The sequence below is a fragment of the Simochromis diagramma genome, unplaced genomic scaffold (assembly GCF_900408965.1).
Source record: "Simochromis diagramma unplaced genomic scaffold, fSimDia1.1 OVJJ01000216.1, whole genome shotgun sequence".
Lineage (NCBI taxonomy): Eukaryota > Metazoa > Chordata > Actinopteri > Cichliformes > Cichlidae > Simochromis > Simochromis diagramma.
In genome coordinates, this window is record NW_024386883.1 from 1 (window position 1) to 16,817 (window position 16,817).

The 16,817-nt window shown below is 41.2% G+C and overlaps 1 protein-coding gene across 2 annotated transcripts in view; it reads right to left on the minus strand.

Annotated features, from left to right (window-relative positions):
- Positions 1-191: 191 nt before the first annotated feature.
- npas2 (neuronal PAS domain protein 2) overlaps positions 192-16,817 on the minus strand; it is a 42,220-nt gene continuing 25,594 nt past the window's right edge. For both annotated transcript variants that reach the window (XM_040032686.1, XM_040032687.1), the window contains exons 2-22: positions 15,774-15,972; positions 14,127-14,183; positions 13,334-13,488; positions 13,154-13,245; positions 12,730-12,819; positions 12,328-12,448; positions 11,363-11,476; positions 11,154-11,272; positions 9,277-9,359; positions 9,069-9,175; positions 8,799-8,946; positions 8,605-8,689; positions 8,388-8,514; positions 7,149-7,246; positions 6,919-7,005; positions 6,370-6,561; positions 5,476-5,679; positions 5,158-5,342; positions 4,908-4,997; positions 4,620-4,830; positions 192-3,371 (exon numbers count right to left, since the gene is read on the minus strand). In XM_040032686.1, the coding sequence (XP_039888620.1) occupies positions 3,174-3,371; positions 4,620-4,830; positions 4,908-4,997; positions 5,158-5,342; positions 5,476-5,679; positions 6,370-6,561; positions 6,919-7,005; positions 7,149-7,246; positions 8,388-8,514; positions 8,605-8,689; positions 8,799-8,946; positions 9,069-9,175; positions 9,277-9,359; positions 11,154-11,272; positions 11,363-11,476; positions 12,328-12,448; positions 12,730-12,819; positions 13,154-13,245; positions 13,334-13,488; positions 14,127-14,183; positions 15,774-15,829 (2,619 nt within the window). In that variant the 5' untranslated portion in view covers positions 15,830-15,972 and the 3' untranslated portion in view covers positions 192-3,173. The remainder of the gene's footprint in view (positions 3,372-4,619; positions 4,831-4,907; positions 4,998-5,157; positions 5,343-5,475; positions 5,680-6,369; positions 6,562-6,918; positions 7,006-7,148; positions 7,247-8,387; positions 8,515-8,604; positions 8,690-8,798; positions 8,947-9,068; positions 9,176-9,276; positions 9,360-11,153; positions 11,273-11,362; positions 11,477-12,327; positions 12,449-12,729; positions 12,820-13,153; positions 13,246-13,333; positions 13,489-14,126; positions 14,184-15,773; positions 15,973-16,817) is intronic.

Here is a 16,817-nt window from a genome sequence, read left to right on the forward strand (position 1 = left end):
CTACCACCGTCTGAAAGTATGGTATTGATAACTAATAATGAAAGAAAACAGCTATAGTTGTCTATGGCACCTCTGCACTGCTGAGTAACACCTTTACTGTTTCTTTGCCACACTTGTAGAAGCATAGACATGAATAAATGGAGAATGAAACTTGATTTTACCCATCAGAAGTATTTTGATAATCCTGTACAATTGCACTTTTCCCCCTTTTTTTTTGGCTGAATTACTTTGTGAAGTCTGCACAGTTGGAGAGCTTTTTCTGCACCCCACAATAAGGATTCATCTTCTTTATTTAATCTCTTCGTTATTGTAAATGCATGATACTACAGAGCTTCTTTGTTAGGTTAGGCTCTCGTGTTTTACCTCCTGCTTGTGAGGAGCTACCACTCTGCACCACATTCCCATGCAGACAGACTATAAAGTGTGATCACTGCAGTCGTAGTGTATAGTGGACACCCTTTAAAGAAAGATACTGCTGATATAAACGGTTAAGGGAATGTTAGGGCATTTTCATTAAAAAAATATTTCCATATAAATTACATGGTACAGCGGCTTATTATACACCTCTATATACATCTGTTCTGAAACATTTAAAACTATAAATTAACATTCTTCTCTTCAGTTTGACATTGCACATAGAAAAGTGTAAAACGGCACTGAATGGACGTGCTCAAAGTATTCTGACGGATGCTTCTTGTTATCCAACGTGAACAGCACCAGTACAGTAGCTTCAGCTTCGAGGTGTGGAGACCAAGCTGTCGTATCGAGCCGCACGGGCTGCTTTAAATAAAGTGTAGCACAGTGAGAATTTCAGGAAACGCAGAGCTGTACTGGGAACGCACAGCAGTTTGTGTGAGATTGTCATTAACAAGATAAGAGATGAATTAATGTTCTTTATGGAGTTTACTTTTGCAATGTGGTTCTACCGTTAATCTGTCTACACTGGCGCACTCCATTCTCCTCATTGTGAAGTCATCATGTCACAATCTGACAACACACCATGCGAATTTGCAGCTTCAGCCGAAGGGCATGTTTACATTTAGCTTTAGATTTGAATTGATGGACACAGGACTGCAGTTGGACACGTCGCTGCAAAAGCACGATAATATAAAAGGTTAGACGTAGGGCTGCATAAAAAAGATTGGAACATCCTGCAATGGTGCCAGGACTGCTTTCCAGATCTGCAGACAGTTTCTCATGCATGAATACAATAAAGTGAAATGGGTGGCTTTTTTTTTTTTTTTAATGCAATAGAGGCTGCTGTACTTCCATGTCTGCATTTTTCAGATGCTAATAAATTGGGTCACGTGGTCACGGTTGGAGCGTACTTTGTTTTCCCTCCCAGACGTTCAAAGAGACAAAAATGGAATGAAAATGTCTTATATCTTAAATTAATTTTCCCTGTTTCGAAGATATTTAAACAGAGCTGTGCAGGTACAGCGTTGTCGTGTTATACCGTGATATAACAAGTGATTGTTAATAATGGCAATGGCCTTGTCACAGCAGACTAGAGAATCTCACCTGCATGTTTTTTTATATTTATTGTTAAAAGTGAACCATTTTTTCTTTTTTTTTAAACCAATATTTACATTGAAAATTGAAGTTTATTATGTAACCGATAATAATTGTGTAATAACCATGGAACGTGCGCTTCCTAAGACCATCGTCATCTGGTGAAAATCCCAAAACTTTGCCACCCTGTATTCAAATCACCAAGCTTACACTCAACTTACACTGCATTGCTTTGTATTGTAAAACCACAGCTGGCCCATACAGATGAATGGAGAACTGTGTGAAACTGTCATAGGGCAAGACACAAGGACCAGTGTTGACCTTTCAATGTCTAAAGCACAAACACAAACAGACAAAACTCAATTCAAACTTATGTGTTTAAAAAAAAATTAAATTCCCGTGTAGTGTTTCAATTATAAGTGTAATAAATAAAAATGAAATGATTTCATTAGGATTTCAGGAAATGGATAACTTGTGAATGAGACACTATCCTTACAGCCGGGGACCTTAATCTTCCAATATATATTTGTCATATATCCAATACAAATCTAGGCTTTTGTATTTAACTCTGATGCAGCAAAATAATAATCTATAACCTTATGAAAATATAACTTTGTATTCCAAATAGACCTGAGCTGGATTTTTAAAGCCATAATCAGACACAACCATCAAACTGCGCCATGGATGTACCACGGCTGAAGGCACATTATTTAAGCCACCCCCCCACTCACTCGGTAGGTTGGTTATCAAAAGAGGACTCATCCCGCACTGCTCATCAAAAGCACCGAAAATTTGTAACTTCAAATATCTGCTGTTGTCATTCGTTTTGAGGAAGTGGTGCAATAGCTGCAACACCCCTTCTTTAGTCCCAGATTGAGGCTTTAAAAATCTAGATAGACCTTACTAAAAAACTGGAGAATTACTCTCTGAGCGTGGTCCTATAGCATGTGTGACATCTTAGTATTTACCAACCCTGATTTTTGATATGATGGTCATCTTACCACTGCATGTTTCACCGTAAAGCCCCTGTCATGTGACCTACCATGAACATACCTTGTTTTGGGGACAATATGGGAGCCAACTGAAATGTAGAGTTCTCATGCACACAAATCCCATTGTGAGATTTGTCATTTTCACTCGAGTTATGTCGCCAGTGGGAGGGGTGTTGAGAATCTCACCATTAGTTAATGAAATAAACAACTATTGGGCAAAAATAAATACTCTACTTTTGAGTAGGAGGTGGTACCTAAGTGTGAACAGACACTTAAAGGAAACTTTGTTAGACAAAAATGTTCCACGTGTAAACATGTAAAAAGTTTCTTTTTAAGAGCTTTGATAAACCACTCGTCCCAGCAGTTTCACTGATGGACCCACTGAGTGCGACGTAGCCTGCAGATGAAGGCCCAGCACCTCACACTTCTTCGGGTCCCCGATGTTCAACGTCGGGTCAGTGCAATCTCTGCTTGTGGTTTCTCGCCAGTGACGTAAAAGGCCGGCTTCATCTGGAAAGGGCAGCTTCACATCTAAAGATCACAACAAGCAGTTTTCCCCACTTTTAACCAACTTGTCATCGAGTTTGACTCCCACATGACACAAAGTGCTTCCACCTTCAAGGCCTCCTCACAGAGGCAGATCTCAGCACAACGGTCAAGTCCACAACGCTACCGAGTCAGCATGTTTCGATATTCTGAAACGCTGCCAGTCTGGTTTTGGGAATGTTGGTATTGCCTCTGTTGCTGTGGCGCCTGTTGCTGCTGCGCTAGTGGCTGTTGAATGTATCCCACAGTGCTTTGCTGTGGCACATTAGTGGTGTGTAAGAATGCTGGAGTAGATCCACCGTGTACGAGTCCTTGAGTCATCTGCAGACACAACAAGGAATATGAATATAGTACAATAAGCAGACAGAATACTTTTTATCAAGTTTTATTTATAGAATCTAATGTTCGACTGATGTGCAGTGCAAACAGTGTACACATGAGGGCTGTCTCTGAATATCAAGACTTGCTCTGCAGTTGGTAGAGGATTATATAAAATGGGTTTCGGTAGATAGTGGACTCTTTGTTAAGCCAAGTTGTGAGGATAGGTTTCACTGCCCAGTTGACCCTGGACCAAGGAGCTGATTGTGAGCTGACTGTGAGATATTGGAAGAACAGTGGAGAGGCACACCCCTGATGGTCATCAGTGTGACTACCTGTGACATCTTTTGGGAGTAAGAGGTCAGCAGCTATGGTTAAGAATGCCTAATGTGGTCATTTCAAACTTAAGGGGTGTCCACACTGGGAGCAATTTGCTCTTCAGGCATCACTTTGTCCCTGACAGTCGGTTGCTACTGTACATTCTAGGTCCCGATTGCCTTGGTAACCCTCTAATGTATTTGGCACCCCATCACATGTCATCCTGGGCTCTCACTGGTAGTTAACTCAGTCACACAGCTTGAAGTTGAGAAATGTTAAGCGGGATCCACTCGCTCGGTACTGCCTGCAGTTATTTCACCTGTTGCTGCCTGAATTTGCTGAATGACTGACTTTGTATCATCCCAGGAAGTCACATTGCTGCTGGCTGCTTCTTATATGGATGCCTTCTTTAGAGAGAGAGTGGTGATGACCTACATCACCTCAACGAGCTAATTGTGAACCGTTACTCACATGTTCATACTTGCTGACACAGACAGAAACATCACATGCATCACTCTGGAAATACAACACCATCCCTCATGGTTTGTGTGGTGGGGTTTTTTTTTTTGTTTGCTTGTTTTTAAAGGTATATGCCCTCATTGTAAACATTTGTTGATTTTAATGAACATTTCTTAACACAAAAAAATAATTCAGTATAATCTTAAAAACAGTAAGAATCACTCTGAAGTCACAGCACAGCTTTGGCACAAAGCTGAGGCTTTAAAACCTGTGGGAAATGCACCGTAGCTTGTTGCTGTGGTAACTCAGTATTCAGATACAGTCTAATACCCAAAAAGATCATAAATAAATAGAAAGCCTTGGTTATTTATATTAAACAGCATTATGCAGCAATCCTTGCCAAACTGCCTTTTAGTCTAAAAATCTGTGTAAGAGGCTCAGGACGACATGCTGACTCATGTTGCTGCAGCGTACCTGAAAGAACTGCTGTGGTTGCTGGAGCTGCAGGGAGTGCTGAGAGGTCTGAGGCTGCGAGTGGTAGGCTGACTGGGACTGGTGCGTGATGAAGCTGTTGTGTGGGATCATTATCGGAGACGTGAAGACCGGCGAGGGCACGAGGACGGCATTGCAGTTGACCTGTTGCATGGGGAATGAGGGGGCGAGGATCTGCTGCTCCAAGGTGTATCTGTATGTGGCGCACGATGAAGAGGTTAGACACAACATAACATACCATAAAGACGTCTGCACGGTGAGAGGACTCACATCGATGGGGAGATGCCCATGTTGCACTGGGAAGGCTGCGAGGAGACGCTGGTGGGAACCAGAGTCTGCATTGGTTGGTTGAGAAGCATTCTGCAGGAAAAGAAACATATCAGGGTTAGAGGTTGGAGAACATGAAGAGGTAAACATAAAGTGAATGTTATTCCTAAAATATACCGTTTCATCATCACCTGCCATACTGACATTAACACCTGGAGTTCTGAGTACTATGAGTGTTTCTCAGGGCTCTTACCGTAGTTGTCCATCTTGGCTGAACTGGTTGTCTGGGTGTCTTTGGTTTGCATCTTGCTGAGGCCTCGTGTTGGTCTGAGAGAACATCATGGGGTTGCTGTAGAAGGGCATCGTCAGACTCGTGTTTGTCTGCACTGGCAAACTCACTGACTGAGCCTGCCCACTCTGGGAAATCCTCGGCTGGACCTACAGAAACAGAGACACTTTAGAGCAACCGTCAACTCAAACGAGGTTTCAATAAAACTACTTAAGAGGATAGCTTCCAGCTGGATGTGTTTCTGGTTTCAAGTTTGGATTTCTCTCTTGCACAGCGATGTACCTGTGTTGAAGGTGAGCTGTTTTCTCTCAGGAGCGAGTGTGGGGATGAGCTGTGAGCCCCGCAGACTGGTTTAGGGTGGCCCGACAGCTGTCTGATGACCCCAGACTGACTCTGCTGGGCAGGCCTTCCGGGGCCCTGCTGTTGCTGCTGAGGCTGCTGCTGGGCCTGACTAAAGTCATTGTTGATAGGCTGCTGTAACAACATCTAACACACACAGAAATAGACAAATTGAATTAATTCTTTCTAAAAAGAGACAACTTACTGATTTCCATAACCTCTAACCTCGCCCCATGACGGGTGGAATACACCTCAGCACCCACATGATTGATGGATGGATGTACTGGAAAATTACTTCTTGTTTATTTGTATGTCAGCAGGATTACACAAGAGAAGTAAAAGAAGCTGAATTTCACAAAACTTGGTCGAGAGATAGCAAACTGTGGCGCAGGCTAAATCACTTGTCTCTAACTGCAAGACAGGGCATTGTCAGGATGCTGTAATACTGATATGTATAGGGGGATCGTTTAAGGTTCAATTCAGATTAATTACATGTTGATGTGTGGCATGTTTATGCTTCAAATTACAGCTCATCTCATGTTGCCTGCACATCCAGAAGGTAAGCACAAAACAAAGAGACAATCACTGGAGTCAGTCTTTCATGTTGGCCTCTAGGTGGAGCCTTTTATCCATTACTGGCTATTATAGGTAATGTAGGCTGACTTTTCTCAACAGCTGATCTGGACGTAATGAGCATTTATTCTGAAGTTGAGGCTGCCCATTTTGCCAATACAGAACAAAAACACTCCACCTGTGTCGTGTTAAGATCTCAAGATTAACTCGCGGCTGAATAAACAATCGCTGCAGTCTCTTCATTTGAAAGTGTGGGAACACTACCTGTAGGTTAGCAAGATGAAGCTTCTCCTTAATGTCGTGCAGCTCCTGCTGTTGTGTCTTAATGTCAGCTTGCAGAATGCGCGTCCTCTCTTCCAGCTGTTCCTTCAGCTGGTTCATGACACCGAGCTGCGGCTGCTGCAGCTGATACATGGAGGACTGCTGCTGTTGCTGCTGCTGCTGTGGCTGCTGTTGCTGGATAGAGAGAGCAGGTGAAAGGGACGTAAGAACACTTTTGCGCTTTTTCAGGGAAATGGACAAATGTGGCTATAATCAAGTAGCGTGAGTCATGTAATGGTTTATTCCTGTTACGGAGGAAAGTACACCAATCTTCCAACCTTTTGTGCAATATTGATTCTACAGTTCAAATGTAACACGGATGAATGATTTCTGGGAGAAATACACAATAACTCTTCTTTTTTTTCTTTTTTTTTTTATTAAACCGTGCACAACCAGCAGGTGAAATAAACACATCCAGCAGTAACAGTAAGACATTGTACACAAACAGAAAGTCAGAAGGCAACAGGCTGGAGAGGAAGTCTTAACACTAACCATTGCGGAGTGCTTGCTGCAGGTAGGAGAAAGGGGGAGGCTCATTGGGGAAACAAGGTCAAAGGAATTTTGTCTTTGTGCCAAATTCTACAGGGGGAAAAAATGGGAAAAATCGTTTTATGTAACACAATTTAGGAGACATTAATGTGTTATCTGTGCACGCTTGTTTCTCGCAAACCATTTTTATCTCCAAAGACAAAGAGATACATGTAAACATTGTGTAAACTGACCTTTGAACTGCTTGGCTGGAATCTGGCAGATGTTTTTTCAGGCCCAATGGAAGCAGACTGCCACGATGGTGTGCAGGCTTCTGTGTAAGAGTTTGCTGCTGCAGGGCAGAGACAGGTCACCTCTAAATTCATAATCATGTGAATTAATGTGAACACTTGTAACTGCGACAACTGAGTGAATTACCTTCTTGCGTTTATACTCATTTCACGAGTGGGATAATCGTTGTGTCAGTAACACATTTACAGGTATTAGGCTTCATCTGCAGATGCTCAGTGATTTTTTTTTTTTGGCGTGAAATAATAAATCCTGACCTGCCCTGCAAAGTTATTTAGAACAGTTCTACAAGGAAATTGGTGCCCAAAGAATTGTTTATGACTTTAGGATAAAAATAAAGCCTGTGTCAACATTCGAGGTTAAAAAAAAGAAAGAAAAAAAAAAAAGCAGCTAATTTTAATGTCTAATTTCTGCAGCACAGTTAAGCCTTCATACAACATTTTCCACACTGTAGCCACACTCCCACAAGACCTATCAACAGACTTTGATTTCTAAAATAAGTTCCCCAAACAAAAATGGCCTTTATGCATTTTTTTCCCTAAACAGAGAAACTATAGCCTCTCTGAGAGAAAGCCAAAACTTCTTTGTATAGCAAACTGCTGATTTGGATTCTGTGATTACTCTCATTCTACCACAAATGGTTTTTCATTGTAGCAAAGTTTAATATACGTGTGGGCTAAGGAAAGACTGGCACACTGTTTTACTTTGCAAAAACTACAACTTTAATGAAGCTGCCACTGGTGCATTCTTCATAAATATGCAGATGGAAATGTTTTAGCATACTAGGCAGTGGGTGGAAGCGCAGCAAGTCGTTGAGAATGGGGGCTCAAACAAATAGGGCAGGCTAAAGTAAGCCTTGGAAACCTTTCACAAATGCATCATCACCCACATACACCGAGGTGGGTGTAGTGACAACGTCTGGAGTTTTATTAGTGATCACAAAGATTACATAAAAAATAAGGATTGAGTGTGGGACTCTTCTGGAAACTAAAAATTGATCTTCCATTTCCATTGCTAATGAAAATGTCAAACCCAGGGACAGAGGGTTATCACTAGACTCGCATTATTTTGCTGCCTACAATCCCCAATAACAGATCTTCCACCCATACAAAGGAGCAGGATTTCTGTAAATAATGACCTACTGTTGAGTGAGTTAGCACTTTGGGGAGCAGAGGATGACTCACATGCAGAGTCTGACAGCGCTGTGTGGGAGGACTTCCGGGAGCTGTGGGAGGACACCGAACGTGCACCGCTGTTTCTGTCCCGTGGAGCGTCCAGTGTGGAGCAGATGTCCAGGTAGAGCTCTTGAGCCTGGAACACAGAGTAATGTTCAACATGGTGGGCCAAGTTTGAAGCTGACCTTGTAAATGTCACACGCTGTGCAGTATGTGTCCGAGTTACCTTCACAGAGGACGGGGCTATCTCAGGTGGCGACAGATCTTCAAGGCCAAACGCTCTCCTTCTTTCAGCTCGCACTTCAGCATAGCTGAAGGACAACAGAAAATGCAGTATTAAGGGAGGCTAGATCGATACACCCCTTACCCAAAGAGAGAGGAAATGTGTACACACACACAGAAAGAAGAAACCAGGCTTACCTGACAACAGTGTGAGTGCAGACAATGAACTCAGGTTTGGAGTTCCACTGGTGGTAAGTAATGTAGTAGTGAGTCTGCAACCAAATCCACTGCTGACCTTTGGTCAGGAATCGATAATAGCAGGATTTACCTTTTCCAAACTGCATTACTAAGGAGAGAAGAAAGAAAGTCCACATGAGTGCTTTGACATTTCTGTCAATTTTTACATTTGCCCTTGATACAGTGATCATGGAGACTGGTAGGAAAAAAAGCAACAGAAAAGTAGCTTACATTGCTTGTGACATTGGGCTATGAGCTCTAAGTCATCCACATGATAGTAATCATAGCCAGAAGTTCCAAGAACCTCGAAGGGTAAATAGCCTATGATTGGCGAGGCTCTGAAACACACACACACACGCGCACACAGGGCAATAAACATGCAAGAAATACTTTTTCTAAGTATAGACTGGTAGCTGTCAGGATAATACAAATATTTTACCTGTGATCTAAAAACAGAAACTTCCATTCAAGGCTGTGTCTGGAGGTGAATTCATCACAGGGATCTTCCACGTTACACAAGTCCTAAACAAAAACAAAAAGACTGAGGAAGGTCCCCTGCTAATATTTCACAGGGAAGCAAGGCATGATCGTGTTTTATGTACAGTATGTCCTGTATATGGTCATAGTTTTTAATATCAGAGTTGGTACAGTGCATGATGAAACTTAACACAAAAAGATCATTACACATCAAGAATATGCTTAGAGGGACCAAGCAGCAACAGCCACCGAGCATGTGCAAAGAGCTGCAGTTCCTCAAATGGCCACTTGAGGCTGGCAACAAAAGCGAGTCAGTCCCTTTAGATTCCAATGTTAGAGAAGAGGAGGTACAGAAAAGTGTTTTGATCTCTGGCTAATTTGTCCATAATAACTGTAAAGAGGATGATTTCTTTTTTATTACTCTATAATTTTTATATTAAAGGTTTAATGTTGTGTGTCATCATGGTAACTAGGATACTAGCAGTCTCTGAGGTGTCGCCTTAGCTAATTTACGTTTGTTGTGCGCATTTTGGAACATGTTAATAAAATTATCTGACAAACAGTCTGTGCTCCAGCTCTGCCGAATGAAAGTCAAGTGTTTTACTAGCATGTTACTTACTAACAAACAGGCGTCTGTATTTGTGCAATACACCCATGTACACGATGGATGCTTTTTCCAAACAAGGATTACTAGCAAACAACGTGGCAACAGCCATAATGCTAGTCCACAAACCAAAGACACAGTTGCTGTGTCTATCGTTTTACATATTGCCCGGGATAATGCCAATGTTTTTATTAACACTTGTGTGTCACTGTTAAAATGCTGTGCCCTTGAACCTCTATGGAAAATGAGAACAATGCTCCTTTGAAAAGAACTGGGGAATTTTGTACTCTCTACATTTGAAAAACTGATGTCTACTGTTTACAAAGGACTCATCTTGAGACTGAGAAAAGGAAAAAACTCTTTCCATGTCATTCGTCCCAGTAGATATTGTTCCAGTCTGACCAATCAGTGTAATCAGTGTGTTTTCCAGTTTGGAATAACTAGTCGGCAGAGCTGAAGTCTGTGCAATAGATCAGGCGGGGGGGGGGGGGGGGGGGGGGAGGGTTCTAAGCTTTTTGGCTTTTAATAGCAACTGACCATCCTGTACATGTAAATTGCACTCTGACTTCTTTTACATATTGGGATTTAATTAATCTTCAACAAACCATCGCTGGAAACGTGCCATTTTATAAATTTCCTTTGGGATGCTTGGAAAGGGTATAAAATCTGAGCTGATCTCACAAAAATTTACAAGAGTGCGACTTTAATTCCCTTCTGTAACTTGACAAGTGGCCAGATTTCAACTCAAAGGGCCCTTTAGGGATCACAGCGTATCCTCATGATGTAACAAGTTGGCAAGTACACAGTGTGCCACACTGAACCTATTTGTCGCGAGAAGTTTTCCAGAGTGTGTGCGCCACGATGGAATCAGTGTATGCCGAAGTGTGTCACCTCTCAGACCTCATTGTGCCACTGATCCAAGCTCACTATTGCTGCATGGACCGAAACTGCTTTTAGTGCCACATTTTAGCCCTCGAGTGATTTAGTGACAGCACACACAGCGACACAAGCAGAGAAACAAAGCGACAGAAGCGCCATCAGGCTGCTGCCTTTTTCACATGATGATGCCACAGCAGGTAGCGCCACATATTTGATTTCCTAACGCAACCCGCGTGAGATTTGCACCCTCCACCCCCTGGGTCTTTTGCTTGTTAGGCAAATGTGTAAAGTGTTACTCTGTGGAGTCACAAGCAGAGAAACAAAGGAACAAGATTTAACATTCAAGCTGGTTTTACCTTCAGAAACTGCGGCGTGACTAATCGCACGGTAGCAATGAGGCAGACCTGCTCCTCCAGAGACGACTGCAGACTCCTTGGTAACGTCAACTCGAGCCCATTACAAGACGACGTAGGCACTGTGTGACCAAGAACATGTACATATGTATGTGTATTTCTGTTTTGTTTTTTCTAAATATATTTGTTTTAAAAAGAAAACAAATCCTTACCATGGTTGTGAAACTTAAAATCTCCAACAAACTTGACATACTCGTATACAGGTGGCTCTTTTGGGTTCATGTTACCTCTAGCTAGATGACAGCAAAATTCAATGTGTGCCTCACCTAAAAAGCAGATATTGTCATGGTTACACCCTGAACATAATGAAGTTTACATGCATCATTATAAAAGCTGAGGTGCTTCTCAATGGTATTTTTGACACAGAAAAACCAAAGAGTCAAAATGCTGACAGGCACCAATAGAAGAGGTTGCTTTGTTTCCTGTACTAAGACTGTGTAAAATAAACTTACCTTTGCATAGCAAGGTAATAAAATGTAATCCTTTTTACTGGTAAAAAACAAATGATGGATGTGCTCAAAGGATGTTGTTTACTGCAGACTTGGCTTTGTGACAGTTTGCTATTTAGGTCTCTAAAGATAGGCCGAGACTCTTGCGACTCGCCCTCTCTCTTCCCCAGAAAAGTCCAATAGTAAGACAAGATTAAGGTCAGGTTCTTGAGCCTCCCATACTACATTGCTTTGGATTACTGTGCTAACATAACAGTGATTTAAAGTCTTAACTATGATACTAAGCTAGCTCCTATTATTAGCTAAAAGTCTAATCATAGATACACACTAATCAGCAATCCAATAACCTGCAGACCGTAATTCAACTAGCTTCTGTATCTCAGTTTCAGTCCAAACAGTCTTTGTGACAAAAATTCTACAAGACAGAAAACAACAGTCAAGTGTCGTTTTTGTACTTCAAACAAAGAAAGAAGATTCTTGAGCCAACATAACTTTTTGAGCTGATTTTTAGTGGAGAATTACACCAGCGGCAACTGTTCTGTCCACAGCATTTTGATCTCCCAAAGTGGGAGACAGTCTACAGGCTTTAACCTTTCTACTTCCGCTGTGTTTCAACACGATGACCCAGACACAGTGTGTGCAGAGAGCCCGCTCAGCGGGATACTCACTGTCAAGGAAGTCAGCAGCAATGGGGTCAGTCATCAGCATGTGGGATGATAGCAGCTTATACACCTCCCCGTGCTCCCGCTCCGGGAGGAAATTCAAGATATTTTGGTCCACCATATCTGACTGGTGCAAAAAAGACAGATGAATGGCAGTCAGTCTTCCTGGCACCATTTCAACAAGTGATATCTTACACAACAGTCTTAATGGGAGTCACAACGGCAATCTGCTTCAGATAAAGCAGCAAAACAGAGCTTTTTTCTGTCTAACTTCACTGTTATGGCAACAAAAATAAAACGAGGACCAGATATGGTGAAGTGAAATCTAATGTTGTCTAAATCACTGCTATGCTTAAGTGACAATACAGAGCTTTGATGGTTGCATGAATTTGAGGCCCTCTTACTTACCGGTAAATGGCCAATAAGTGAGGAAACACTGTCAGACACGTATATGATGTTACCATCTGTAGTTAATGCAACCAAGAAACCATCTAGGGCCTGCAAGAGGGAGGAAGTTACCACAATTATATTACTGTATTACAGCATGTTGAAAAATTGCACAATAATTGCACAATGTCTCATCGGGTCTTAATTAATCTATCAGCACATTATGCTGACATGTTAACGTGCTGATATTTACTCTGCTTTCGCATATTGCCTAAAGAGACCTCGCGTCTTCACTGCTGATTTTATAGCAAACTATGAATACATGCACTTAAAATAAAAATCATCATTTTAGAGAGGATGTAGCTTTGCCTTTGTGTTTATTAATATTACCTAATGGCAGAGTTAAATAACAGCTACTCTTCAAAGACATCCTCCTGAAGTTTACCTCCAGCATTAGTTGAGTGAACTCCTCATTACTGAGAAACGAAGGCTTCCAGTCCTGCCTCACATCGCAGGTGTCGTTCTGTGCAGTGATGTCTGGAAAAGAGAAAATGTTAGAAATATGTCTATAACAAAACTAAACAGAAAGACTATAGAAATAGAAAGACTACATAAAAGCCCGTACCTTTCTGTTTCTGCAAAAAGTCGATGGTCCTCTGCAATATGGTGGACTTGTCCATCTTGCGCGGATGGCCCTGACCCTGCAGCATGGTGCACAGCTCTTTGATGAGCACATTGAATTGGTCTCTTCTTTTCTTTTCTGATTTGTTACGGGATGCCCTATAACAGAGCGGTTATTGCAAGTGAAAATTAAGTGACTTTAGTTCAGCTATCCTGTTTACACGGAAGATAGTTTGGAATAAGGAAAAAAAGAAAACAAGCAGAACAAGAAAGGTAAATGTAACAGCGGCACGGTGCTGAAAATGTAAGCAGAGCCTGAATATATTCAAATCTGTGGGTACTTTGTTATAAAAATAGGGCATGAAAACAATTAATTAAACATAGATGTAATCATACAGAATTTACATTTTTAAAAAGAGAAGGCTGGTTATTCTACCAACGGTTGAGTTTGATATCTTCTGACACCGTGTCCTAGAGTGTCCATAGGAATTTTTCAGATAAGAAGTAATATGTGAATCTGGAGTCGAACCTTTGTGAACTAAGAACTCAGTCGCTTTTAGACACCAGTATTTGTAAGTGTTTAAAATACAAAATGAGCCAAAAGAGGCCCAGATTAACCGTAATGTCACAGAAAATGAAATGAATTTCTTCATTTATTATGTCCAGTCCAGTTTCTTTTAAAGTGATGACCTACCACCAATAATTTGTTTTCCATTGCCATTCCCATTTATGCAAATAGTAATAAATGTGTGATACTATACATGAAGTGTTTGCCCAGTATGCACAGACGTCAGTACCTTTTTGCCCTGTCCTTCTCATCTTCATCCATTAAATCGTCCATGCAGCTATTGGTGCTTGAAAAAGAAGGATACGCATTAGGAAGAAGTTCCTTTGACGTCATCAAACACGTGTCAGTGATAATATAATGAGTTCAGGACATATTTTTGTCTTTTGCACAATATAACAAACAGTTTTCACAGCAAGACTTTTGAGCTGTCCTAGTATGAGAGCAGTTTTCACTAACAACCTCAACAATGGCTCAATCATCCAGGATTCACAAGTAAAGCAGATAAAAGGAATGTAGCCATTGTTTATTTTGTCTTGCACTACCCTCTGTGAGATGGTAAAATATGTTGTAATTTTAAAAAAAAAAAGCCCATTTAAGTGTCAATCTCAAGAAATTATCAGAGACAATGTGTGGACCAACCACTACTAATGCTGTGATTATGTTAGAGGTAACCGCATTTGAAGCCTCTGGTCTTCTCCCATGTTTAACAGGTCACTGTGGCTTGTAAGTGACCTACTCCATATTTGCATTATTGCTTTATACTCAGAGGCTCACGTGGCTGGATGTCTAAAGGCAGACAAGTCACGAGTCACTTCCATATCTTTTTTCTTACGAATTACTCCTGGTCGTAACAGGATATTTACTACCTGAGAACACAGCAGCAGGAGTTTATTTTTATCGCGTGTAACTGATTAATCAGCAGCAACAGAGATAATCAGTCATAAAAAATTTGTTAAATGTAATCAACCTTGTCAGTGCATGACTTTGACCCGGGTATGGCCAGTATGAATTTTTCAGAGCAGATTTTGTTTTGTTTTTAAACTAACTTATTTTGAAATTCAATCTTTCTCACTTTTTCCTGACTGTGACCCAATAAGTGAGGCTGTAAGAAAGCTTTTGTGAGCCAACAGTGAATTATGCGTGAACTGACATTAAAATACAACTTTGCCCGAAGAGCATTTTTCTCTTACAGACTGAAATAAGAATGTTTTTACATGATTACACTGACTATGACAGTATCAAGTGATAGGCTGTAACTTGGGCGTTATCTTTAAAATATCAAAAGAAGTGACCGGCTTGTACATCATAGACACAGCAGGTATTACAAAAAGAAAAAACTACTACTGAGGAACATTGAACGTTATGAGTGCACAACTCTGCGTGAGTGTAACTTATTATTCCTGTGGTATTGGATCAATATTAATAGTCCCACAGTGATTCATAAAATGCTTCATTACTCTTGATGGATGTAAGTGCTTTGATCACATTTGTATAAAAGGGGTTTTTTTGCTTTGCATTGCAGATGATGTCCTAAGAGAACTGCCTGAATATTGAACAGCGCGCTCCTCACACAACTCAAATTGAGGGTCATTCAAGATAAATATGTTCTTCATTGTTAAAATACAACATTTACTACATGTTTGTTATGCAGTTTATCTTTATACATTTCTCAAATGTGTTGTAGTTTTGTGCATGTATGCTCACAATGAAAGACGATGAAAAACTTTGCTAAATGGTAATGTCTAAAAAGATATACCAGATTTCTTTAAACTATTACATGAAAACTTTCACAATTATTTGAATGGTATATTGTGTTTACCACTACAGTGATGGTTATGAAGCATGAGCTAAATAAAGAACTTTATTTCATACTCACTCCCATTCCCTGCGGCCAGACGGACAGGGGCCTCCGAAATCAGAAAGGTTGTCCATACTCACTCCTTCTGCCAACCAGGCCCTTCCTGAAGTCTTTTAAGTCCCATCCGCGCCGTCCTTGTCTGAAGGCTCTTTTAGAAAAACTTAGCACAGTCCCGTTGTCCACCACCTCCTCAGTTCAATTAACGAAAAGCCAAATCCTGTGAAAACAGACAAAACTACTGAGCAAAAACTGCAGGGCACGCATTAACTCAATGACACACCTGTTCAGCTGCTCGACAACCTGCTAAAGTTTAACCCGAGCATCAGAATGAAGAAAAAAGGCGATTTAAGTGACTTTGAACATAGCATGCTTGTTAGTGCCAGACGGGCTGGTCTGAGTATTTCAGAAACTGCTGATCTACTGGGATTTTCCCCACACAGCCATCTGTAGGGTTTATGGGGAAAAAACACAAGAGGTTCAAATAGTGAGCAACAGTTCTCTGAGCAAAAACGCCTTGTTGAAGTCAAAGGTCAGAGGAGAAAGGACAGACTGCTTGGAGCTGATAGGAAGGCAACAGTAACTTAGATAACTACTTGTTACAACAAAGATAAGTAGAAGAACATCTCTAAACACAAATCAAATTGAACCTTGAAGTAGATGGGCGACAGCAGCAGAAGACCACATTGGGCACCGCTCGTGTCAGCTAAGAACAGGAAACTGAGGGTACCATCCACACAGACTCACTGAAACTCAACAGTGGAACACTGGAACAACGTCCCATCTGATGAGTCTTGATTTCTCTACAACATTTGGATAGCAAGCTCAGAAGTTGGTGTAAACAACATGAAAGCATGGATCCATCCTGTTCAGTGTGCATTCTGTTCTGTTGACAAAAGGGGGTCAAAACTAGCAAGGTCTACCCAGTGAGTGAGTGCAGACTGACTGCTTGTTCTCAGGACATTTCTGCAATTAAATCCATAATAACTGAGCCTTTAAAGTCCTGGATACAAAGCAAACATGGTATCACTGTCACCACAAGATTTTCCATTAGAACACTGTGTT